Raw genomic sequence first — 25799 nt, forward strand, 5'->3', positions numbered from 1 at the left:
GGGCGGTGGTGGCGCACGCCTGTAATCCCAGCACTCTGGGAGGCAGAGGCAGGTGGATTTCTGAGTTCGAGGCCAGCCTGGTCTACATACAGAGTGAGTTCCAGGACAGCCAGGGCTATACAGAGAAACCCTGTCTTGAAAAAACCAAATCCAAAAAAACAAAACAAAAAAACCAAAACAAAACAAAAAAAAGAATGTACGAGGCTAGAAGTTTCCAGGAGTAGGCCTAGCTTCACAGACAGGTTAAGTATCAAGCTCTATCAGTTGAGCTAGCCAAGAGCTGCACAGCGCCAGACTGCAACACAGTATCAAGACGCCTTGAGAGTTCTTGTACCTAAGTGACAGGAGTTTACAGGTGGTCTGTTATAACACATAGTTTCTGGACTGAATTCAAATTAATGGAAAAAAAACAGTTAACCTTTTAGAGTCATGAGGAAATGTGCATGCACAGTGGCCGGTAGATATGTGGAAGCACAAGACAGTCATTTTCTTCACCCTTTCCTCTGTAAAGGATATACACCACAAAGTGTTATCTCTGAACTTCAGTGAATGCCATACCAAAATCCGCCATGTGGATGCGCATGCAACCTTGAGCGATGGCGTAGTGGTCCAGGTCATGGGCTTGCTGTCTAACAGCGGACAGCCTGAGAGGAAGTTTATGCAAACCTTTGTTCTGGCTCCAGAAGTAAGTTTTTACTTCATTTACTTTGTGTTTATATGATTTATTTGTTAATAGTTTATTGAAATGCTAGTTTCTTCCTATAGGCTTGGATTTGCTTGTGGCTCTTTTATAATTAGTTGATATTTGAATTTTATTTACTTTTATGACTGTTTTGCCTTTATGTCTGCATTACTTGCACACCTGGTGTCTCTGGATGTCCTGGAACTGATGTTAAAGACAGTCTTCCATGGGCCCTCAGAGTCAAACCCTGGTCCTGGAGAAAGAACAGCTGCTCCCTTAAGTGCTGAACAATCTCTCTCCAGCCCCTTTAGTTTTGTTGTTTGTTTTATTTGCTTGTATGGCTATGTCTGATGCACACAGAGGTTGGAAGGGTATCAGATCCTCTGGAACTGGAGTTACAGTTGTGAGTTGCCATTCTGGGAGTTAAACCCTGGGTCTTCAAAAGGAGTCTGGGTTTTAACCACTAAGCCATTTCTCCTTCCTGCCTGCAGCTGTTTTGAGAGAATTTATTAGCTGCGTTGATACAGCTTATTTGGACATTGAATGTACGTTTGTGTGCAGTTAGATTCTGAAGTAAATGTGTAAGTGGTTGAAAAGAGGGTTGGGGTGATTCAGCTCAGCAGTAGAGCACTTGGCTTTCTGTTGAAGTCTCAGAGCTTGATTCCCACGACCATAAGACAGAGGAAAAGACCCACATGATCTTTGAAATATTAAACTATTTTCAAAAGGATTTGTAAAAGTGAAAAACTTTATGGATTTAATTTTTAGAAGTTTTTTAATTTAAATATAATTATATAATTTTTCTATTTTTAATCACTAGTGTCTACTCCTGCTGGGCTTTGTTTTGACATTTTCATGTATGTGCATTGTGTATTTCTTTTTTAATACTGTCCCCCATAGCTCAATCTGTAGCCCTGTCTCCGCCCTCTCCAAAGAGGTGGGATTACAGGCGTTGGCTACCACATTTTATTATGATCATTTGGTGATATGTTTGTTTTCTCTATGTTAACATCATAACATTCTCAGCTTTGGATAATTATATTTGGTCTAGATTATTTCTGTGGTACTAAAATATAGATTGCGTAAGATTGTGTATAACATTTAATTTGTTCTTTTAATACAATACCACGGGTGTTTACAGTTGTTTGAGGTTATTGTAGGTACTTCTATTGATGGGTATTCATCAAATACTTGTATGTTGTTTTTCTATAGGGATCTGTTCCAAATAAATTTTATGTTCACAATGATATGTTTCGTTATGAAGATGAAGTATTTGGTGATTCTGAACCAGAACTTGATGAAGGTGAGCTTAACTTGAAGGAGAAAGGTTCTCAATAGTCTTACTTTGTAATTTCTATAACATGAAACTTTTAGAAATTTGCTGCTAATTTGAACTGAAACTCTTTCCTCCTTTAGTTTTTGTTAGGGGAAGTATATAACTGTGTGTACATGAATTTATGTAAACGTCAAACCTAGGAAGTCTGTATAGGTGACTTGTCTGTAGACTCTACAAGAGTTTGCTACATATTCTGGGATTGTCTTGGAGACACACTTATCAAAATGAAATGAGTGGCATAGAACTCAACTTTCCCTTCCTGGCTGTTGCCCATCCAGGTTGTGTATACTGTAGTTATTCATCCACTGATAAAAAATAATACCAGATTTTTCATTACCATCCTCGAATAGACATGACAATAGAACCAAAATAATGTTTCTTAGCTTTTCCTTTCTTTACTAATGCATCTTGTTAAAATAGAGTATAATAATCAATTTGTTTACTGCTTGTTCTCTTTAGTTTGTGGGGAACAGGGAATATTTTAGTGAATATTTTAGTGCCTTTGTAAGTCGGCTGGCATTTTAAACTAGCAAACCCTTAAACATACTACAGTATGTATGCTAGGGCCTGTGTAAGCCTCTTTTAAAAAGATGTGTCGTGTGTTGTCAGAGTCGGAAGATGAAGTGGAAGAGGAGCAAGAAGACAGGCAGCCGTCTCCTGAACCTGTGCAAGAGAATGCTAACAACGCTTACTATGACGCACATCCCGTGACGTAAGACTAGCTAGCGGTTGCAAGGTTGCGTTGACCTGTAGGAACTAACTGTAAGGTAGTTCTTTCTAGGATTGTTGTTGGAAGTTAGCTCTTTCCTTTGGTGCTAGGTATTTCATGCATGTTGAATTATGCACAATACCAAACCACACTCTTAGTCCCTGGGAATACATTTCTGTTAAAACCGCCTGTTTAAGCCAGCATCTGGTTACTTAGGGCATGTATCAGACACTGAAAATTACTACTTAATTCAAAAATTTCACATGGTTTGTATCAAAGCTATGGTTGACTGAGATATTGCAGGCAGAGAAGTGTGTTGGCCTGTGAAGGTACTTACCCTGCTAGTCTGGTCCCTACACACGCTGATTAGAAAACAAACGCAGGGCTTATACTTAATGCTGGAGTAAACCTTGCCATCATTTATGTTGAAATGATGGGGTTTGGCTGTAGTGATGGCACAGCACTTAAGAGCACCAGCTGATGCCCAGCACCCACATGGCTGGGGGAATCCTAGACACGGGAATCTGATGCTCGCTTATGGCCTCTGAGGGCAGTGTACATGCATGGTGCACAGACATACATATAAGTGAAATACCATTATGTGCAAAATAATAAAACCCATTTTTAAAAATTGATGGGGCCAGATGCTATGGTGCACTGTAATCCTGGCACTCTAAGGGGGCCAAAGGTGAAGTTCACTGAGTTTGAGGCTTGAGTGGTCTACAGAGCTGAGTTCCAGGCCAGTCAAGGATACATAGTAAAATCCTGTCTCAAGAAACAAGAAGACCCAAAAAGTGTAGACTGGAGGTAGAGCGGTCTCCCTGGTGTGTGCATGGCCGGCAGTGCTAAGGTTTCATCCATACCCAACACCACGTGTCTGACCAGAGAATACTTTTTTCCAGATGCAGAACAGGTTAGCAGCAAGAACATAACTAGTTACAACTGTTAGATTGGAGAGAGAGTTTTATTTCATTTGAATACCTAGTGACCTAGCTGTTTCATTCTAGTAATGGCATAGAGGAGCCTTTAGAAGAATCCTCTCATGAACCTGAACCTGAGCCAGAATCTGAGGCAAAGACTGAAGAACTGAAACCTCAAGTGGAAGAGAAGCACTTAGAAGAGCTAGAGGAGAAGTCGGCCACTCCTCCTCCTGCTGAGCCTGCTTCCCTGCCTCAAGAACCTCCGAAGGTGAGTGAGTTCAAAGGAACTTTTCAGATCTGGGACCTCGCATTTTCATACTTGGTGCCATTAATTAATAAAGCATGGTTTTGGTTGTTATTTGAAAGAATAAGCTATACTTATCTGTATATGAAAGAAGCTTGAGTTTTTGTTGTTCTGGGGAGATTTCGTGGTTTCTCTCTACCCCCAAATATTCCTAAGAGTGAAATTTATAACCTAAGATTCCTCTTGTCTGTATGCAGTGTTGAATGACTTAGATGAAATTATTCAAGTCCCTGTGTGAGGTTTTCAGTTGCTCATCTTCTGATGCTCCAGGAGTCATGCAGTGTCCCAACTGAAGTTGATCTGTGAGAGACACCTGTTTGTGATATAAATGGGATCAGTTTTCTTACTCTGCTAATTCTCTTGAACAGATGTGTGGCACCCATAGCATCCCATGTGAACTCTGTCAAGTAGCCAGCCGGTTAGCATTCGGGCAGCGGGAAGAGTAGTGCAGGAGTCCTTGCGCACTTGGAATGTCTGCTGAGTCTCCAACAGTACTCTGCTCTTCCTCCGCCTCTCCTCCCTAACACCATCACTCACACAGCCTGTCTCCCCGCAAGGGGAGAGGAGTCGTTCTCTGCTGCAGATTTTATAGCATGTTTAGTTGATAGTGGTTTGCCACTTGCTTATGTAGGAATTTGGTGTGGTTTTAGCAGTTGAGACAAAATAGTTGTATCTTGCATAATGAGATTTTGAAAGTTGGCACACAGACTGGCATGTGTGTGTGTGCCTTTCTATTAGGAAGTCCTTCAATATAAAGGAACAGATTAGAAATGAAAACAGATTAAATATTTGGAAGTTTCCCTATAGGAATGTTGGTGGTTTTCCATGATTAGTAGTCTAGGTTTGTTGCATTTCCTGCAGGCTTTCTCCTGGGCTTCAGTGACCAGTAAAAACCTGCCTCCTAGTGGTACTGTTTCTTCCTCTGGAATTCCACCCCATGTTAAAGCACCAGTCTCACAGGTAACCAATCTGTGAACACATTGGATTGTATCCTTGTTACATTTGCCAATTGCTTATTTTTATACATTTTTAAGTGAGTCAACCAGAAGGATGGATTAAACATTCAGAAATGTATTAATGTCAGTGCACCCACTTAAATGCCAAATCTCTACTCATTTACAGAGGTGGGATTTGGGTGCTGCAGTACAGATTAAGTTGGTTTTACTAATGATAATGTTGTCATTTTAAAGGCTTCTTTAAGAAAAATACTCCTTGAAAATTTTACAACTTAGCAAGAGTATTTTAGGCAAGAAATTTGGAAAGGCTCAAAATAGAATGACATTAAAAAAAAAATCACAGTTCTAAAGAAATAGAAACCTTGCTATATATATATGTGTGTGTGTATATATATAATATATATTATATTATATATTATATATATTTACATTGCCTAAACTCAATCTGTGAGTGTTTGACACAATTCGATTGAAGCCTGTACCAACTTATGACTGTAGTGTTCACCTTAACAGATCATCTCAGTATTCTGCTTTTTGTCTGTTTGTCATCTTATCCATTTCAGAGCTTTCCAAAACCGTGAAAATATGACACTATTTATGATGCTTGTTAGACAGTGTAGATTAAATTTGAATTAAGTTTATTGGCATATATAAGTATCCAGTTTCCCCTACATTTTGAGTAGAGCTTCATTTTCCTACAAAATTTACACTTGGTTATTGTATACATTTTTTTTAGATGCTCTAACATTAAGACATTGAGGTTTTAAAAATAATTAGTATCAATCTTGTCCTCAATGTTTCTACACATGTACATGGTACCATAATACCTGTGTGTTGTTGATGGTGGTGGTGTGTTTTTTTTTTTTTTTTTTTTTTTTTTTTTTTTTTTTTCTGGTTAAATACTTAAATGTGGTTGTATTTGATCAGGGTCAAAGTTCAGCCCTAATGATTTGTGCTTTTCAAACCAATCTGGAGAAGGGACGAGTGACTTGGGACTTTGAAATCTTTATTTCTATGAGATTCACATGTGGAACCTTTTGAGTTGTTATTTCAGAGATTTGGTGACACTTTACATTTTTAACTTAGAGTTTTGTGTTTATCTATGTGCATTCATGTGCACCTCATGCATGTCAGAAGTCCTCAGAGTCCAGAAGAGTATGTTGGTTCCCCTGGATCTGGAGATCCAGATGGTTGTGGGCTTCCTGCTGTGTTAGGTGCTGAGGATGGAGCCCTCTTGGTCTGCTGGAAGAGCTGCTGGTGCTCTTCACTAACTACTGCGTCATGGCTACAGCTCAGTGCCTACTATTAAGAAGTTCAGTAATATATTCCTTTTATTTGCCTAGTCATTATGGTCAGTGTATTATTTTCACATTTCTTTTGGGGGGGAAGGGGTGAGGGCAGGGTCGGTCTCATTATATAGTATAGCCCTGGCAAGTCTTGAAATCAGAGATCCATCTACCTCTGTCTCCCTAGTACTGAGATAGAAAGTACACACATATATTTCTGAGTCCTTAAAACCATCCTGCATGAGAGGTACTAACATTCCATTTTAGAGATAGGAAAGTTGGACATCAGCATAACTCACCCGTGCTTAGACAGCTGAATATAGCCTGGCTTTTGAATTTATGTAGGTGCGCATCACACTACATGGGATTCTAAGTCCACACATTTTTCTTTAGTGTCCTGTGGAGGATATTAGGTCTCTGTATTCATAACAGAATTTAAGGTATTTAGTATTTAAGGTGTGTCTTTTTTTAAAGATATGTCTTAACTTAGTAGATTCTAAACTCTTAGGTATCTTAACATTTTAGTCATTTTGGGAAGTTATTTTATTTCCCACTCCATTAAAAAATGTTTTAGAATTAAACTTTAAGGGACTGGATTGGACGATTGCTCAGCAGTTCTGAGCACATATCAAGGACCTAAATTAGGGTTCCCAGCACCCATATCAGGTGACTTAGAACTGTAACTCCACTTCCAGGGGACCTGATGCCTCTGGCCTCTGTAGGCATTTGCTCTTGTGTGCACATGTCCTCACTTAGGTACACACACACACACACACACACACACACACACTAAAATGTAAGCTTTGGGACTATACTGTACCTTTGTGCCATGTGTAGATTACATTTGTGCTATTTTCACCTGGTTTAGTAACCTTCACTTTATTTTGTTACTTTTGAACAGCATTCTTTTCCTTTTGTTTTAAATAGATTACTTGGTAAAAGAAAGTTAAGTCTACCTTAGGGTATTGGTAGGCATTGAGATAAAGTAGGTAAGTGAAGTCTTTGCTGGAACTGAGCAGCTCTCTTGATAGCTTACACTCAATTGAAGGACTTGTGTATGGTTGTAGTGATACCTTTTTTGATTTGCTTTGACTACTTTTATTTTATATTTTGTTTGGCATTCATTCGTAGAATTTGCTGTAAGATCATACTTTTGGACACATGAAGTTAAGTTGTAAGCCTTTAGGCTATTAGCCACTTCATCCATTAGGAATGCCTAATTTTAATTGGTGGGTGAGAAGAAGGCATAGCTGACTTGGCTGACATTTATTTCTTAATAAAAGGAAGGATTCTTTGCTTTTTGTTCTTAGGCACTGGCACTCTTGTCTACTTCCAAACTCAAAGTTACCAAATCAGTGTACAAATTATTTACAAGATAAATTGTTTTGAAAATTTATTTTTGTAATAAATTTTGAAATGTGTTAAGGTCAGACAGATCCTCAAGCTCTTTGGTAATATTTAGATTGAGTGTTCTATTTTTTCCCCTGAAAATTCTAAATGTAAGATATTTGATTATTTTTTTCAAAGAGATTAAAATGAGTATGGGTGGTTTTGCCTGCACATACATCCGTGCAACATGTATCTGTAGGGGCTGGAATAGGGCCTCAGATACCCTGGAACTGGAATTACAGAGGGCTTTTAGGAACCCTGTGAATGCTGGGAACTGTCTCTGCAAAAGCAGCAAGTTCTCTTACCTGCCTACCCATATCTCTTCCTGCCTCTTTTGAGACAAGGTCTTACTATGTACCTATAGTTAGTTGGCCTAGAACTCTGTGTGGACTATGATGGCCTGTAAGTCACAAGATTGCACCTGCCTCTTTAGTCTCCTGGATGATTGGATCAAACGCTAGACCACCATTCACTGCACACAGTTGCCATTTTTATTAATTTCCAATAAGACAACTAAAATTTGAGTAAAGTGCATCTATTTTTCAATTATGATTGATAATACTAACTGCACCAAGTTCTGCTTTTGAGACATTATATGCTTCCTTCAGTGGAAGTAAACATATAGTTATAAATATATGCCTTTTTATAAATATAGTTATATACCACATTTTAGATAGTTAATATACTATTAAACTGAATAGGCACAGACAGCAGTTACCTCATTGTCAGATTACACAAACCAGTAATTGGGACATTTGTTCAAGCACAGTGCTTGGTTCTTTCAGAAGTCTGCAGTCTCAGCAAGCAGTGGCAGAAAGTAACAGTTTAAGATCCCCTTGGGCTGAGGCTGAAGAGATGGCTCAGTGCTTAAGAACACTGGCTGCTCTTCCAGAGGACCCAGCACTCAGATGGGAGTGCACAACTGCTGTAACTCCAGTTCCAGTGAAGCTGGCATTCTCACACAGAAACATATAAGATATATATGCAAATAAAATACCAATGCACATAAAAATAAATAAACCTTTTTTACAAAAACAAAAACAGTTCTCTCAAGGATTGCCACCTCCCATACATACAAAGCAAGACAGCTAGGTAGGCTTTATAATAAAAACTGACTCTTCATTCTGTAGACCAGGCTGGCTTGTGAACTTAGAGAAATCCACTTGCCTCTGCCTCTTAAATGCTGAGATCAAAGATACGCACCTCCACACCTAGCAAAATTAACATTGTAACTAGGCACATTCCAGGACATGGGAAAAGATTTCATCTTGGGAAAATAAGTTTACATAGGGAGAAAAAAAACAAGTTGTAAGAAAGAAGTAGGTAATCTTTTAAATCACTTAATGTTTATATATATTAGGGCTACAGAAGGATTTCATCTTGGGAAAATAAGTCTACATAGGGAGAAAACAGGTTGTAAGAAAGAAGTAGGTAAATCTTTTAAACAACTTAATATATATATATCTTAGTGTTACAGTGGCTGCATCATTTTTTATGTTTAGATTTAACCTTGCAAATTATAATATTCCAGTCATATAATTAATTGAAAGTTGGAGTATTGCTTAGAAAGGTCCTTAAAGATTAAAGTACTAGCTTTTAGTTTGGGATGCCCATAGTCTTTTTGAATGCTTGCAATGTCTTTTGATGGTTCATTCAGTTTTGTCTTTTCCTTGGGCCACAGATGCTTGAGCAAGGTTTTAGAAAGCCCTTGGAGGATGAGAATACTGGAAATGCTGTTGTATGAGGGAAATGACTGAAGGTGTGGACGGATGGACGGATGGATAGACAAGGCATTGTTTACAAAAATCCTTGAGTGTATCTGAGTCAGCAGTTGACAGACCTGTCCTGTCATTCCTACTCAGTTAAGGAAGATGGTTGTTCAATCCTAATCTAAAGGGCTTCTTGGACTACTTGAGATTTTATATGGAAACTCTTGTCGCTTAATTTTTGGTGGTCTTACTGTTTCTCTCAAGCTGGCTTCAAACTTAAGATCCTCCTGCCTCAGCCTTCTGAGTGCACTTGCCACCATGCAAAAGGGTTATTGTTTGAACTATTAAACTATTGGTTTCAAGATGATGGGATGGGTTAGGAGATGTTACCGAGCACTGTTGATTTCTGAGAGCAGCAAGCTAGGCATATTGAGGAATAGTGTGTCTTACTCTTGTCTTTTTAAGATAAGAAAGCTTTTTAACTTTGTATTTTGTATGTATATGGAGTTGCTCATCTTGCATATTGTGATTTTTGTAGCAATAACTTACCTGTTTCATTGTGAATATAATTTAAATTTTAAAGAGTGTTATTGTGTAAAAGCAGCTTAGTGCGAATTATACAATATTCAGTAAGAAAATTAAGATCTACCCTACAGTCCTAGCTTGGTACAGAATATCCTTTAAAAAGTATTTTCACACATATAGGAAATTATATAAAAAATCATAAACTTAATATTATCTTTGCTAGTGACTTGCTAATAGTTACTTTGATTGGTTTTTCTCCGGTAGAAATTACTTCTTTATAATATAAAAATTTTAATAATTTTTCCATTATATTTTAGCCAAGGGTTGACGTTAAACCAGAAGTTCAGTCTCAACCACCACGTGTACGCGAACAGAGACCTCGGGAGCGACCTGGTTTCCCTCCTCGAGGACCAAGGCCAGGTAAGCTCAGTTAATTTATGGCCTTTATCAGACAGTTGGAAAAGACTAAACTTTAAAGACCTATATTGGGTTTCATACACAGGTCCAAGTGAAGATCAGATTACTTAGGTAGGAACATACTGCTGAGATAGCCTGGGCTAACAAACAACTTTTGAAGACAGGGTTTGCTGACCTCTATGGAGACATGTGATTGATTAAAAAAAAAAGCGCTGCTTTATCATTTGCTGAATGTTGCTGCTTTTAAGACTTCTAAGCTGAGCTGTTAGTGTCCAGCTCACTGTACACTCTTGTTTCTTCAGGAAAACCTCTTCACACTGACACTTCTTGAGTTGTACTAACTTTTCATAACTGTATTGTTAGCTAAGGGGTATCGAGGAGTAATATTTGAATTCGGTAGATTTAAGAGAGCTTTTCAGGGTTAGAGAGGTGGTGTAGCAGTTAAGAACACTGGTTGCTGTCCCGAGGACTTGGGTTCAGATTCCCAGCACCCACGTGGTGGTCAGAGTGGTCAGTTCCGGGGATGCACTACCCCCTTCTGTAGTGCCAGCAGCTGGTATGCAAAACACCCATACATGTATAAATAAGGCAGATAAATTTTTTAAAAAGAAAGAATGCTTTTGATGCATTGATAGTGGGATATACCTCATCTTTAACTAAAGTTGAGATAGTACCTCAACTTTAGACATGTGATCCTATAAGTAAAGTAATGAATTCTGAAGTTCCAGGTGGAAGCGTGTCTAAGCTTTGGTATTGACTGTCACAATCTAGGATGACATCCTTAAGTTTGAGCTGCTCATTCTTAAGCCATTTAGGTGGTAATGATGTTTTCTTGTGTGAGGCCTGTCTTCTGTTAACTGTTGCTGTGTTATGACAGGATTAAGAAATATTATTTATATGTGACAGTACTTTAGGAGGTAAGAGGCCTGAAAAAGGAAATGTCGTACAAATTAACATTGATTTGGTTGTGCCATTCAAAGATGAAATGTGTTCTATTTCAAAACACTAAGGAGAAACTTCGGAGGAATATTCCTTACTGACTGAAAGTCCACTTTGTTCCTGGGCTATTGAGAAATAACTGTCCTTTGAGTATTAGTCATTCATAGACTTATCCATAGTCTACAAGTTTTGCAATCTAGTCAGAATCTGTCTCTGCTCTCTATCCACCTACTAATAATACACATCATCTTCAAGATGCACATCTGCTTTATTAAGCCAAAGCAGGAATTTTAGTATTGGTTTTTTTCTTTGTTTTTGTCTACTTGAGACAAAGTCCCATTGTGTAGCTGTGGCTGGCCTGGAACTCAGAGATCCTCCCTACTGTTGGGATTTAGGGCCTGCTTGCTCTACTATGCCTGGCACTAATCCTGATTTTTCTTTCTAGTTCATTTCTTTGTACTGTTTTTGTATGTTGTTGTAGGCTTTAGTGTTTCCTTTCTTCCTGTCTTTCAGGCAGAGGCGATATGGAACAGAATGACTCTGACAACCGGAGAATAATTCGTTATCCAGACAGTCATCAGCTTTTTGTTGGTAACTTGCCTCATGATATTGATGAAAATGAACTGAAAGAATTCTTTATGAGTAAGTGGTTTAGTTTGCACTTATGTTCTACTTTTCATTTAAAGTTTAATGGTTACCCTACATTAGATGAACATAGCTGCTCACCAGGGCTCAGTCCTCTTCTTGGGGTCCTGACCTGCCCTCCCATGAGCAAGAGAATCTGGACTGGTTGGGGGTGTCCTGTCCAAGTGGACCACAGGACTCCACGGTTTTCAGTTACAACAGTTCTACCATCTGACAACAGGAAGGTTTCCTTTTAAGAAAATGTTCTTGAATTTAAATAAAGCCATAGAGGAAGAAACAGTCTTTTTGTCATAATAAAACCCTGGATTTTAAATTACTTACATTTATAAGTTATATTATATCTTACCTGCTTTCATTGACACTTTAATTGGTCAGAAGGGAAGAAATGATAATGCTGTCCCAATTCTCAGTGACTGTTGAGTGTTGCTTGGTGTCAGGTTCAGGAGATGAGGAAGGAGAAACAGCTGGAAGAAACAGTCTTAGATTTAAAACTGAGGACTCCACTGGTAAAGCGGCATGGCGAAAACATTTGTCTTCCAGAACTTGACAGGCAGTTTTTCTTTTCCTCTCGTGGAGACAAGCCTTGCTAAGGTCGTTGGTGTGAAGTGGTGAACCACCTAAGCAAATGTCCCGCAGCAGCCATACTGGATAGCAGCTCTGCCATGTTTATTTTCAGGTGGATCAGAAACATGACAGATGTTCCATCTGAACAATTAAAGTCATTAGGATGTTTGTTAAAATATTTAACCCTTGGTTGTAATGTTTATTTTCACAGGTTTTGGAAACGTGGTGGAACTTCGCATCAATACCAAGGGTGTTGGGGGAAAACTTCCAAATTTTGGCTTTGTGGTTTTTGATGACTCTGAACCAGTTCAGAGAATCTTAATTGCAAAAGTAAGTGATTTAAAGGGCATAAAATTCCCCTCCCCCCTTTTTTGTATATAGGATGAATTGAAACATTTAAAACCATAGAAAATCCTTTTTATAGCATAGTTAATTGTGAAATGGTGTTTGTGCAGAGTAAGACACTGCTGCTGTCTGCTCTGTGGGTCATCTTGCACTTGCTCAACTGCAAAGGGCTGAAGTTTACATTAAGACTTTGTTAAAGTTTCTTATTAAGATTTCCTTATGTATGCACATTAATGTCTATTTTTGTTTAATCCACTTGCCTTTTTTCTGTTTTAAAGCCAATTATGTTTCGAGGAGAAGTGCGTTTAAATGTGGAAGAGAAAAAAACAAGAGCTGCCAGAGAGCGGGAGACCAGAGGTGGTGGCGATGACCGCAGGGACATCCGGCGCAACGATCGGGGTCCTGGTGGTCCCCGCGGAATTGTGGGCGGTGGAATGATGCGTGATCGCGATGGAAGAGGGCCACCTCCAAGAGGTGGCATGACACAGAAACTTGGTTCTGGAAGAGGAACCGGGCAGATGGAAGGCCGCTTCACAGGACAGCGGCGCTGAAGTCCCACTGCTGGCAGCGTGTTGGCAGTGGTACCTAACTCATCGTGTTTGCATTCTTGTTAAGTTTTTTTGGCTTTGGAATGTGACACAGCCTTTTTGATCATTTCTTTGATGTGAAAAGCATCTTTTGGTTATCAGTTAAATTGAGGTGGACATTATTTCCCCAATTTCACAACAGGATTCTTATTGTTAATTTATAAAGCTAGACTTGGAGAATTAAGGACTGAGAAATGACCATATCGTAAACTGTCTACAACAAAATGAACTTTATGAAAAGGACATGCCCACTGAGTTCAGGTCATTTGAGTTTAAAAAAATCCTCTGCTGCACATTTTGTTTAAGTGTTAACTGTTTCTGCTATTAATGTTGGAAACACAAGTAGTGCAATTTGTGCAATTGGAGAATCTTGCCTTTTTTCTTGGCTCCCCCCCAAAACAAACAGAAGCTTGTTACGTACTCATCAGAACACACTCTCGGGTACCCTGAAGTCGGTAACATTGAAAGCTGCACAGGAGGCAACAGGGAAGGAAAGCTTGATCTTTTTTTCCGGTAGAGAGTAGTCTGTGAAGTGATGAGGGCATTCTGTCTGCAGCTGTGACCTGCGGTGCACACAGACCTTAACAAGACTGCACATATTCCAGAAGGAAGTCATTTAGTTAGGAATGAACTAACAAAAATGAGAACTTGTAAAGCTACGGTCGTAACTGCTTAGACCAGGTTTGGTGGCTCCGTTCTGTCAGTTTCTACCTGCCCTCTTGAGTACAGGGACGGACGGCTGCTCAACACTCCTCCCCTTTCCTTTCTTTAAGCTGTGTACAGTGAAAACTGTTTCCTGTATTCTGTTCTCTGGTAATGTAATAAGCATGATGGTGCCTTCTATAACATCATTCCAGTCTTGCTGGTGATTCTGTACAGTGTGGTTTATGAATTGCTGTGCTGCAGAGCCACACGGCTGCAAAACGTTGAAGAAAATCATTGATGTATAAAAATTGCAGTATCTTTAAAATCAGTAAAATGGATGCTTATTATTTATCTTGTTCTTCAGTTAACATCTTCTGTGTTCTGTGTGGGAGGGAGTCGTGTGTTTGAAGGGAGAAGACAGTTGAGTCTCTAATTGACTTTTAGCTCCAGTGTGAACTATAAAGACATAATAATCACTTAGTTCTTGGAAAAGTCAAACAACTTGGTGGACATTTTGTCACACTTTAGAAGCAGTCAGATTCCCAAAAAGGCACGTGACCCGGAGTGCGGATACTGCAATTTTCAGAGGGAAGAATGGCAGCTCTTAGTGGCGGGGGACGGGAACTGTCACTCATTTTGCACAATTCTTGAACTGATGTCAGCACCCAAATGGCTCCTGAATTTAAAAGTCTGGGAGGACATCTTTTTATTTTTACATGAATCTTTAAACAATTCTGTGAGCAAAGTTTCTAGCTGCTGGATTATTGTCTGTCTTTCTAGCAGGTTCCAGTGAACCACAAGAATGGCAAAGGTTATCTGGTTTTATGGTTGGAACAATCAGTATATATCAGATTTCTGGTGTTTCGAGCAAGAAGCGGAGTAAACAAGTGTGACCACTTAAAGCTGCTTGGTAACATGGAAGACTTCTCCATTCTACCTTAGTGAAAACACACACTTGACACGGGAGCAAATTGGTTCTGAACGTTGTGACTGTTTGCTAGTTATTAAACTATTGGTTTTTTGTCAACTGGGCAATATGGGTAAAATTTACTTTTTTCCCTAAGAATGAGGTCTTCCATGTTTGAGGAAATGTCTTGCACTATTGCATATATTTTGTGGACACAGATTTTTGTAGTTTCCATTTTGGAAGGCTAAAGTTTTTTGTTTGTTTGAAACAGTTTTACACTTTCTAATGTACAGTACTTGAAGTTCGTACTAGAGAATTACTTTGTAGTTTTGAAACTTTTATCCAAACTACTTTGAAATAAGTGGCTTTCTTGTCAGTGGTTTGCCCCTGGGGGTAATTTTCTTTTGTTGTTATTCCTCCCCCTATTGTGTACATGTGTATATGTGTGCAAATATTTACACACAGCAACATCTGCACAAGCATATATATTTCCAATCTAAGATATTGCCCTGTAACCCATATACACTGTTCTGGCAACAAAAGACAGATGTTAAGTGTAACAGACAATTGGAGCGAAGAGCCATTCCGCTTCAGCCTTTACATACCACAACGAAACATGAAAACATCACATGGAGAAGTTTACATGGTGACTGTTCACCTGCAGTACTGTGGACTTTTAACATTTTGTCCCCTTTTCAGTGAAATACTAAAAAAGTACTCATCTACCATTACTGTTACTCGCTGATTTTATTTTGTTTTGATGGTAATATTCTATCCTTATGACACTATTGCAACCAAATTGGCTTTCCCATCTTGGCTTTAGTAGGTATAGAAGAAAGTGGATTACCATCTTTATTCTGTAATGTGTTAAGCATTATATGCTGGTAGAATCTAGTTTAATTGTTTCAGGTGGAAAGTATTCTTTTGAGTTTCCATTTTGAATGTGTTTGGACTAAAACAATAAAACTACTGATGTCTGCAGCATTTATCTATGTCCCTAATTTAATCTGAAGTTATATTTTCTCAAATTATTTCCCACCCCCATCCCCAGTTGCATTTCATGTGGCCCGAATGATTAACAGCTCGAACCAACTGCTTTTTGTTTTGGTATATAAAAAAGCAAAACAGGTTATTTACACTTGAACATTGCCAGTGCTGGGGCAGTCTAGTACTGGTCTTGATACCTAGTATAAAATTAAAGAATGTTAGTTACAGTGAGAGCTGGAGAAGTGATCAGTGGGTAAGAGCTCTTCCAGAGGTGCTGAGTGCAATTCCCAACAGCTACCTGGTGGCTGGCAAACATCTAGACTGGGGTCTTACGTCTCCTCCTGGCATGTACATGCAGACAGAGCACTCATAAAATAAAAAGTTAGAATGGGCTGAGGACAATGAAAAGGCTAAAAGTATACTTTGCAGCAATATCTGGCGGACTTAATCAGCCTGGTCTCAGGAGTTGGCAGCATGCAGGGTTGTAGGACTCACTGCTTGGTTTAAGATTCCAGTAAGTTTTCATGGAAAATAATTACTTAAAAAGATTAAGGAGCTAGAGTGGCACAACACTAACCAACCCTACCTAGCACTTGAGAGGTGGAGTCAGATGCATCAGTAGTTCAAAGTCAGCCTCACTTATGTATTTAGGTGAAGTTTGGCTGAAGACCCACCAGTGCACAAAATTCCTGACTTGGAAAACAATGTTTCAAAAATATTGGTTCCTAGTTGCTTTTGACAAATGGGAAATGGCTAAAATCCCCAAATCTTGTATTTGTTGCATTTAATAACCTTCCAAGTGATCAGTCTGGTATTGGCATTACCTAATATTGGAGAAATATTGACACATTAACTGTGAATTGCCCTTGATTTCTAGAATTTCGATTAAGCTGGTCATTTATTTCCTTGGAGTCCTTTTGTGACTACTCACTATTTCTATTTTGATGTCACACCATTAAGAGGGGTTTTACCTTTCCTCATCTTTCAAACAGGTGCTACTTTGGTTTCATTATGTTAGTAGCTGGTGCAGCCCCATAGGCTGCATCGGTAGCTGCCCACGAATGCTGCCTTCTGTGCTGTTTTCCTCTGACTTAGGCTTTGGTGAGTTTAGTAGGCCCTCCGTGAGGGAACTGTTACATTGTTACTGTTACCAGTGTCAAGCATCTCTTAAAATAAAATTGCATACATTTTTCAAGATTCCCTCTATGTAAGCTTGGGCTGTCCTAGAACTCTGTAGACCAGGCTGGCCTCAGAACTCAGATCTGCCTACCTCTGCCTCCCAAGTGCTGGAATTAAAGGTGTGCCCAGCTTTTTTCCCCCCAGTGTAATTTTTCCACATTTCCCTTGGAAACACTAGGTAACAATGTGCCTTTTTGTAATTTATTTTGCATATGTCTCTAATAATGATTATCATCTGATGAGCCTCTGGGTTTGGAGTCAAAAGCATTTTCCTGTGCTCCATTGTGACCCAGGTTGCCAAATCTGTCTGTTATTCTGATTAACATCCAGTAGCCCATCCTAACTAAATCATCTATTTTGGATTGTCATTCCAAAGTACATTAATACATGATCAATAAGATGTTTCTCTACTTTTAAACAAATGAAGTACTGAAACTTTGAGGGGATTCAACTGGTATGCATTGATGGGGGGGCATCCCTTTTCTGCATGTATGGCCACTTGTTAGAAAACATAATCCAAAGTATTTCATAATGCCACATGGTCCTTATTACCATGGTGTCTGTTTTGTTTTTTGATTATTTGAGTCATTGTTCTAGTGAACCTAAGTCATTGGAAAATGTTTGTCAAGTGTTTGCCAAGTGCTTCTGTGACCTGAGTCGTCCTCTTTGGGCCATGCCTGGCTGTCTTGGAATTAGCTTGGTCAACCCTGCATATAGTTAGGAAACACCAAAGAGGTCCTGTAGAGACTTGGAACTGAAGCTAGAAGCTGTGAACATTCTGTGGTGTGAGAGACTTAAGTTTTGATCTTCTAAGAGATGAACTATATCTTGGAGAGGCTCAAAATTTCTTGTCTAGTGTGGTAACAAAGATTGTGGCTTCTAGCCGGGCAGTGGTGGCGCACGCCTGTAATCCCAGCACTGTGGGAGGCAGGGGCAGGTGGATTTCTGAGTTCGAGGCCAGCGTGGTCTACAGAGTTTGTTCCAGGACAGCCAGAGCTACACAGAGAAACCCTGTGTAAAAACCAAATCCAAAAAACAAAAAACAAAAAAAAAAAAAAAAAAAAAAAAAAAAAAAAAAAAAAATTGTGGCTTTTGAAGAGAAAGTCTCATTAGGTGAGTTGCTTGCTATCAGAAATAACTTGGCATGTTTTAAAGCAGGCACAAATAATACTTTATGTGTGCGGGGCTGGAGAGATGGCTCAGTGGTTAAGAGCACCGCCTGCTATCCCAAAGATCATGAGTTTAAATCCCAGCAACCACGTGGTGGCTCACACCCATCCATAACAAGATCTGATGCCCTTTTATGGAGTGTCTGAAGATAACTACAGTGTACTTACATATAATAAATAAATCTTTAAAAAAATACTTTATGTGTGCAAAGGAAGTGAACTCATAGCAGTCAATGGCTATTTAATTCTTACAGTAATCCTATGAGAACAGTTTTTGTTTGTATTAACTTTGACACAATACAGCTAACTACCCAAGAATACATGGTTTTATATGAAATAGGAATGGGAGAGACTACTAGGGACCATAAATGGGTCGATTATATCCCAGGGTGGGTGGTTAAGTGAGGCACATTTGAGATCAGTTTCCTTGAGGAAATCTAGAGGAAGAGCATTCCAAATGGAAAAACAACATAGATGTTCAAGTTCATAGGCCAATTTGGATATTCATGATGAAGTGTCAGTCAAATGTCTTATTTGGTACAGCAGTCTCATAATGTTGCCCTAACTGGCTTGGAACTTGCTATGTAGATCAGGCTGGCCTATGTGCCATTACACCCAGCTGACTCTGGGATTCTAAAAGGCTTTGTGCTGAGTGGAATTTTGCATCCTTTGGATTAGATGAGATCACTTAGGGGTACAGAAGAGGCTGACTACTAAGCGCTTACATAGTTTCCCAACTGAACTACAGGTGCTGCATACAGAGAATACCACATATGGCAAGGACTGGTGTCATGGAAAATACAAGCAGTTTGTTAGCAAATGCTCAGAAATCAGAATAGCAAATGAGTTACTGACAGGCCAATTGTGTAATCAGACCCTCAGGTGTCTAGTGGTTCAGGTAACAGTTTCCCTTGAGTGTTGCAGCAGCTGCTTTTCTGGCTCATTGGGTCATTTGCAAACAGCTGAATGGAGGTTCTACAGTCCTAAGTGTATGCTAGCTTTGAAATTCCTTTTAGCCATTCAAACAGGAAGTAGTGCATGAAGGATCTTGATAGGTTTTTATGGGCCAGGACTGGGTCCATAGGAGTCTGTTGTGGCTATACCAGGATTCATTGGCGGCAAGAAGCCAGCCACCTGTGGGACTAGGATAAGGCAGTTTACTGTCAGCAGCAGGTTCTGCACCACGGATGAGTGGCAGCATGGATATCTAGGGGCTTGGTAAGAACCATCTCCTCGAGGTGATTGATGAATCCTGACAAGACCGGAGTAACAGGTTAATTAATACGGGCTCCTGAGCTTTATAAATGTATATGGGAGTGGCTGTTTTACTTGTATGTCAGTGTACAATTTGTGTGCTTAGTGCTCGTGGGTCAAAGAGTGCATTCAGAGTATTAAGTCCAGAATTGGACTTAGAGGCTGTGTGAACCACCATGTGGAGATCTGGAAGAGCAGGAGGTGTACTTAAATGCTGAACCATCTATCCAGCTCCTTTTTTTTTTTTTTTTTTTTTTTTGAAAAACTGTTTCAGAATAGTGTAGAGGCTACAGAGAAACAGAGCACATGTTAGCAGTGTGAAAAGAAATTAAGCAGAAGACAACACATTTTAGTATTTGAGGACTGGATTCACAAGGTGGCACTACTGTCAACACCTTAGTGACAAACAGCAAAGTATGAGCTATGTGGAACTTGGAAGAAGTGGTATGCTTTATCTTCCATTTCCAAATCTAACAGCCTTTGGTGTGGGAGTGGCTGAGACCGCTGATCTCGCTTGGCTTTCACTCCCATCACCCTTGAGACCATCAAAGTAGTCCTGGCAATCCTAGAACTGGCTATGTAGACTAGGCTAGCTTGTAACTGAAATCTACCTGCTCTGCAGGTTGCTGGCATTAAAGTATGTACCACAACACCTAGCTCTAATTAAGTTTTTGTTTGTTTGTTTGTTTGTTTTCCGAGACAGGGTTTCTCTGTGTAGTCCTGGCTGTCCTGGAACTCACTCAATAGACCAGGCTGGCCTCAAACTCAGAAATCCACCTGCCTCTACCTCCCAAGTGCTGTGATTAAAGGCGTGTGCCACCACTGCCCGGCTCTAATTAAGTTTTTAATAAATGAAATCGGCCTAGGTTGCAAACAGAACTGGCTTTTCTAGAACTACAAAATAAGTCAGCCCACTTTGGTTTTGTTTCCCCTCTTATGATAGAATTAAAAATCAGAGCCTTGCACTCATTACACAGTAGCCCCTAGTTTTTAGATACAGTGGTGTGTGGCACTCATAGTTACATGTGCAATATACTGTAACAGAGAACATTGTCAAGATTTTAGGAGCCTGTCATTCACTTGATTACTTGAGGTGATACCAGAAGCTCGATACAGGTTCTCAGGACTGGAGAGGTTGGGGTAAGTATAGGGAGGCAAGAATTGACTGGTCCATACTAGTCTGCGGATGGCCAGATGTACAGTGATAATGGTCTTGAAATAGTTTAATAGAGATGACTCAGTGTGAGGAAAAGAACAGGTCCAGTGTAAGCTTAAGATTTACAAATTCACTGAAAAAGGGATTTCTGGGGAGATGGGTGTTTCTTAGTTTTCCATATATTTTAATTGAGAGACAGTTTACATACCTTATAATCACTTTAAGAATTTTGTGTGTGTGTGTGTGTGGGGGGGACTTGCTCATGAGTTTTACACATCAGAAGATTGCTTTTGGCTTCTCTCCTTCCACACTGTGGATCTTAGCTGTCAATCTCAGGTTTTTTGTAAAGGGTGTGTGCCACAGTATGTACATGGAAATCAGAGAACAACTTTTTTTTTTTTAAGATTTGCTTGTTTATGTTTATGGGTATATTTTATTGACACATCTTTTTGTTTGTTTGTTTGTTTTGAGACAGGGTTTCCCTGTGTAGCCCTGGCTGTCCTGGAACTCACTCTGTAGACCAGGCTGGCCTCCAGAAATCCGCCTGCCTCTGCCTCCCAAGTGCTGGGATTAAAGGTGTGTGCCACCACCGCCTGGCCACATACATCATCATAGTAGAAGAGGGCATCAGTTCCCATGAGAGATGGTGGTGAGCCACTATGTGGGTGCTGGGAATTGAACTCTGGACATCTGGAAAAGTAGCCAGTGCTCTCCCCAGCTGGGGCAATTTTTAGGCTTGGTGGCAAGCACCTTCGCCTCCTGAGCCGTCTCCCTTGTCTCACTGTGTTAAAGGTGTACAGTTCAATACCTGTGGATTTTACAAGGTTATATAACCATCACTTATAATTCAGAATATCTCCATCTCTCCCAAAAGAAACCCTATACCCATTAGTGGTCACTTCCTTTTCCAAAGCACCTCTAATCCAGTGGTTCTCAACTTTCTTAATGCTGCAATCCTTTAATCCTTTAATACAGTCATATTATGACATATTATGGTTATACTGTTGCTACTTCCACACTAATTTTGCTACTTTATGAATCGTAAGTTACTATCTGGTATGCAGGAGATCTGATATGTGACTCCCAAAGGGGTTACAATTCACAGGTTGAGAGCCAGTGTTCTACTGATGGACACTTGGGTTTCCACTTGGCTGCTGTCAACAGCACAACTTCCAGCATCTGAATAGAAGCTGTTGTGTGGCCTGGAAGTGGTGGTGCACGCCTTTAATTGAATTTCTGAGTTCGAGGTCAGCCTGGTCTAGAGTGAGTTCCAGGACAACCTGGGCTATACAGAGAAATCCTGTCTTGGGGGGTGGGGTGGGGAAAGAAGCTGTTGTGTGGACACATGCTGTCACAGCTCTTGGGTGTGTATTGGAGAAGTGGAATAGTAGTTACATTCCTTAGCCTGTTTACACTTTGTTGTGTCTGGAAGGCTGGGTTCTACCTTAGGCATTTCCAGTGTTTTCCTTAGACCAGTTTCACTTATTCTGGTGACTTTTCATTAAGAACTTGCCTATTTGTTTCATTATCGGCAAGCCAAACAAGTTTCATTACAACTTGCCTATTTGTTTGGCTGGGTACCAGGCATTCCCAGCATTTTTGGCTCCTTACCTCATGTGTTCACCAGGTGTACTGGCTGGTTTTGTGTGTCAACTTGACACAGGCTGGAGTTATCAGAGAGAAAGGAGCTTCAGTTGGGGGAGTGCCTCTATGAGATCCAGCTGTGGGGCATTTTCTCAATTAGTGATCAAGGGGGGAGGGTCCATTCTGGGTGGTGCCATCCCTGGGCTGGTGCTCTTGGGTTCTATAAGAGAGCAAGCTGAGCAAGCCAGGGGAAACAAGCCAGTAAGAAACATCCCTCCATGGCCTCTGCATCAGCTCCTGCTTCCTGGCCTGCTTGAGTTCCAGTCCTGACTTCCTTTGATGATGAACAGCAGTGTGGAAGTTTAAGCTGAATAAACCCTTTCCTCCCCAACTTGCTTCTTGGTCATGGTGTTTGTGCAGGAATAGGGCTGAGATTACAGGGCTGTGCCACAACTATCATGTCTTGCTTTATAAACTGTTGGGTATGGGACCCAGGGCTTTGTGCAGTCCAAACAAGGGCCCACTACTGACCTGCCTCCCCTCCTAGTTTCCAAAGGGGCTTGTACTTCTTGAATATCCTCTATTTCCTTTACAGTTGTTTCCAACTTTTAAATGTTTTCTCAAGCAACACCTGTTCACCATTTTGAGCCTTTGTCCTTTCAGTTCCCATGGATACCAATGGGCCATTCCTGTTTTAAGGCCTCTTTGAAGGCCCCTCAGCTATTTTTGTAAAACTGGTAAAAAGTAAAATATGAGCTTCTCCACCCTAATGAACCCCAGTTTGTTTCATAAAAGTGCACATGAAAGGCTAGAGAGATGGCTCAGTGGCCAAGTGTACCTGTCACTCTTCCTGAGGCCAAGTTTGATTCCTAGCATGCCTACAGCAACTCAGAAACCAGCTGTAACTGGTTCCAGGGGGTCTTTGACGCCCTCTTTTGGACTCTGGGCACCAAGCACGCTCCCAGTGCACAGATATACAAGCTGGCAGAACCCACAAATATTTTTCTATTTAAACCTCATGAGGTTTGTTACACTCTAGAGGAAAGCTATGGGAATTATCTTCAGTTTGGTCACAGCTCATTGCTACATTATAACTCAATATCTTGGATTGTCCAAAACAAAACAACAAAAACCTATATCCTGTTTCCAGAGGTGGTCCTCAAAATTGTAGGTTGGGGAACTCGATTTTAAGCAGTTTGGTGAACGATGGTAACTGACTGAGCACCGGGAGATTAATGCAGAACCAAACTAAGAAGAGATTATAAAACAATTGCTCTTACACCTTAGTATGTAAGAATGACCCCCGGGTGCTGGCTAGGTATACAGGTGTCTGTTATCAAGCATAGCTGGATGGAGCTATTTTAGAAACTATGAGTACAAATTGTGTGGCTATTGTGACTACAAGTAAAACTATTTGGCTTTACAATCTCAGTCCCTTAATAACGAGGGAGACTCCATTTCCCGGCTTCTTGTACGACGTCAGCGTATGCTTGGTAATGGTCTTCTGATCTTGCCCAGTTATGGCTCATGTAGTCTTCAAACAGAAGGCAAGTTGTAAGCTCTAGTTTGCTTCACTTGCAGTCAGCACCCATCCCACTACCTGTCATGTCCTCTCTGGACTCTACCCCAAATCTTTCCCTACCAGGCTGGCGTCCCAGGGTCCTTTTAACTGTCAGGTCTGTCAACAGATACTCATTTAACCTATTTCGGCTAAATAACTTACTAGGCTCTTCCGGTCCACCGCCCGGAACCGAAAGGAAGCGGGGAAGTGCGGCTGGGCGGAACCTCCCCGGGTGGGGCCCGCGCCCCGCCGCGCCGCGGGCGGGCAAGCTGGGAAACCTCACGGTCTCCTCGGTCCCACAGAACCGTCACCTTGGCTCTCCTCGTGACCACTGGAGCAATCTGCGTTCCCCTGAGAGCAGAGGTCTCCTGGCACCGGCGGAAAGGTCCCTCCAAACTTAAGACGGTAGGTGTGGAGACGAGGCCGTCAGCAGATCGAACCTGCGGGCTCCAGGTGAAGGGGCGGGACGGGATGGCACAGAGCCAATCATAACGCCTGACGACAGGCCTCAGCCAATCAGGATCAGGGAGGCTCCGCCGTAGGCTGGGCGGGCCCGGGCGGGTGAGAGCCGCCCCTTGCAGCCGGGCCAACGCCTTCGCCTAGGGCTACTTGGCGAGGCGCCGCTTCTCCGGAGCTGAGCGACCGGAGCGCTTTCGGCAGGCGGTGCTCTGTTTCCCCAGTTCATTTCTCTGCAGCTCCTGCCTTGACAGGTGCTAGTGTCGGTGCTCGTCGCAGACGCATTCTGACTCGGGCCCTTCCTCTCTCTCTCTGGAGACTGCCTATGGCTGGGGACCGAGTGAGGTCGTTGCCTTGACGACGGCAGCATGCGGCCCGCAGTCCTCGGAAGTGTGAGCTTGCGGAGGGCAGAAGCCAATCTGCCTCCCTGCCTGCTTCACCTAGGACCAGTAACTGCGTCCGCAAAGGAAATCCCAATACTGGGATTGCTAGTTTGCTAGTCAGCATCTTTTTAGATCTGCTAGCGAGATGCATATCACCTCGATTTTGTTTCCAAGTTGAAAACCTTTGGCTCTTTCCATGTGAAGGGTTTGGAAGAAATAGTAAGTATAATACTTTTTTAAAGCGCTGTTGTTTCGTTCTTTTATCTATAAGAGATTTCAGTCTGATTTTAACCAAAGAAAATTGGTAGTATTTGAACAGTATGCTTGTATAGCACATATCCTAAATTATTATAGTGCCATCTACCAGACTTTTTTTTTTTTTTGTATGCCATGTGATACCCATAGATTTAAGAGTGGGAAGGCAAAAAACTGATGGGTTATGAGTTACTGAGGAAACAAGGCATATTTTAGGCCATGATACTTTTAAGGTATTTTAGACAATAGTGTGTCCACAGGTTGCTTGGGAAAATAAATGTGGATTCGTTCACTTGGCTAATACTAGGTTATGATACGTCTCAGAACTTTGTAGACATGATTAAGATCATTTTTATTTGGTTCATTTTGCATCTTCAGATGTCTTGGATGCCAATTACAATATGGTTAAAAACCATCCGGGCTACAGATTCCAGCTGTTTGTATTATTTTTTTACTAGCCTAAAGCTTACTCCTATACAATGTATATATACTTAAGGGAAGGTTAAAAGCAAAGCCAGTTAGAATCACACTGAAAGTTTTTCCAAATGTAAACTTTCTATTAAAAAAGTAATTAAAAGTAAATCGAAGTTAAAATGTGAACTATATGGGGGAGTCAGTGCCTGTGACCCTGTAAATAGTTTTTAGTAGAATCTAATACCCAACATGGTAATAAGATAGTGAAAGGTTTTGAATTTGATGTTAATTAGGATTCTTTTCATTCTCTCCATCTTCTGTCTTCTATGTTCATATCCGTTTGCACTGTGCAAATGATGGCTGCTGGATGGTGTACTTCAGTGGTAAAAAGAACACCTGCTTAGCCTATTGGAGGTCCTGGGTTAACACACACACACACACACACACTTAGATGCAAGTTCTGGAAATGTAATATATACTTTGGATTATTATTTTTTAGGATAACGATGATTTTCTTTGTTTTTTCCCCCTTTGCT

At 40.6% G+C, this 25799-nt stretch overlaps 2 protein-coding genes and 1 non-coding gene across 7 annotated transcripts in view; all 3 read left to right on the plus strand.

Moving 5' to 3' along the window:
* The window catches only part of G3bp2 (G3BP stress granule assembly factor 2), a 49328-nt gene extending 33479 nt beyond the window's left edge, over positions 1–15849 (plus strand). Inside the window, exons 4-12 of one of the 2 annotated variants that reach the window (XM_052198074.1) lie at positions 512–685; positions 1895–1985; positions 2628–2730; positions 3735–3915; positions 4813–4911; positions 10134–10236; positions 11686–11814; positions 12593–12711; positions 13005–15849. In XM_052198074.1, coding sequence (XP_052054034.1) covers positions 512–685; positions 1895–1985; positions 2628–2730; positions 3735–3915; positions 4813–4911; positions 10134–10236; positions 11686–11814; positions 12593–12711; positions 13005–13277 — 1272 coding nt within the window. In that variant the 3' untranslated portion in view covers positions 13278–15849. The remainder of the gene's footprint in view (positions 1–511; positions 686–1894; positions 1986–2627; positions 2731–3734; positions 3916–4812; positions 4912–10133; positions 10237–11685; positions 11815–12592; positions 12712–13004) is intronic. The other variant, XM_052198075.1, reaches the window with a different exon arrangement.
* LOC127696892 (small Cajal body-specific RNA 23) lies at positions 11891–12017 on the plus strand. The gene has a single exon (XR_007980341.1). It is a non-coding gene; the product is annotated as a small Cajal body-specific RNA 23 (non-coding RNA).
* An 8109-nt stretch (positions 15850–23958) lies between the features above and the next one.
* The window catches only part of Cdkl2 (cyclin dependent kinase like 2), a 37546-nt gene continuing 35705 nt past the window's right edge, over positions 23959–25799 (plus strand). For 3 of the 4 annotated variants that reach the window (XM_052198574.1, XM_052198578.1, XM_052198577.1), the window contains exon 1: positions 23959–24160. The gene's annotated coding sequence lies outside the window, so the exon portion shown is untranslated. Of the gene's footprint in view, positions 24161–24328; positions 24814–25799 lie in introns of those variants that run through there. The other variant, XM_052198575.1, reaches the window with a different exon arrangement.

The sequence above is a fragment of the Apodemus sylvaticus genome, chromosome 11 (genome assembly GCF_947179515.1).
Source record: "Apodemus sylvaticus chromosome 11, mApoSyl1.1, whole genome shotgun sequence".
NCBI lineage: Eukaryota > Metazoa > Chordata > Mammalia > Rodentia > Muridae > Apodemus > Apodemus sylvaticus.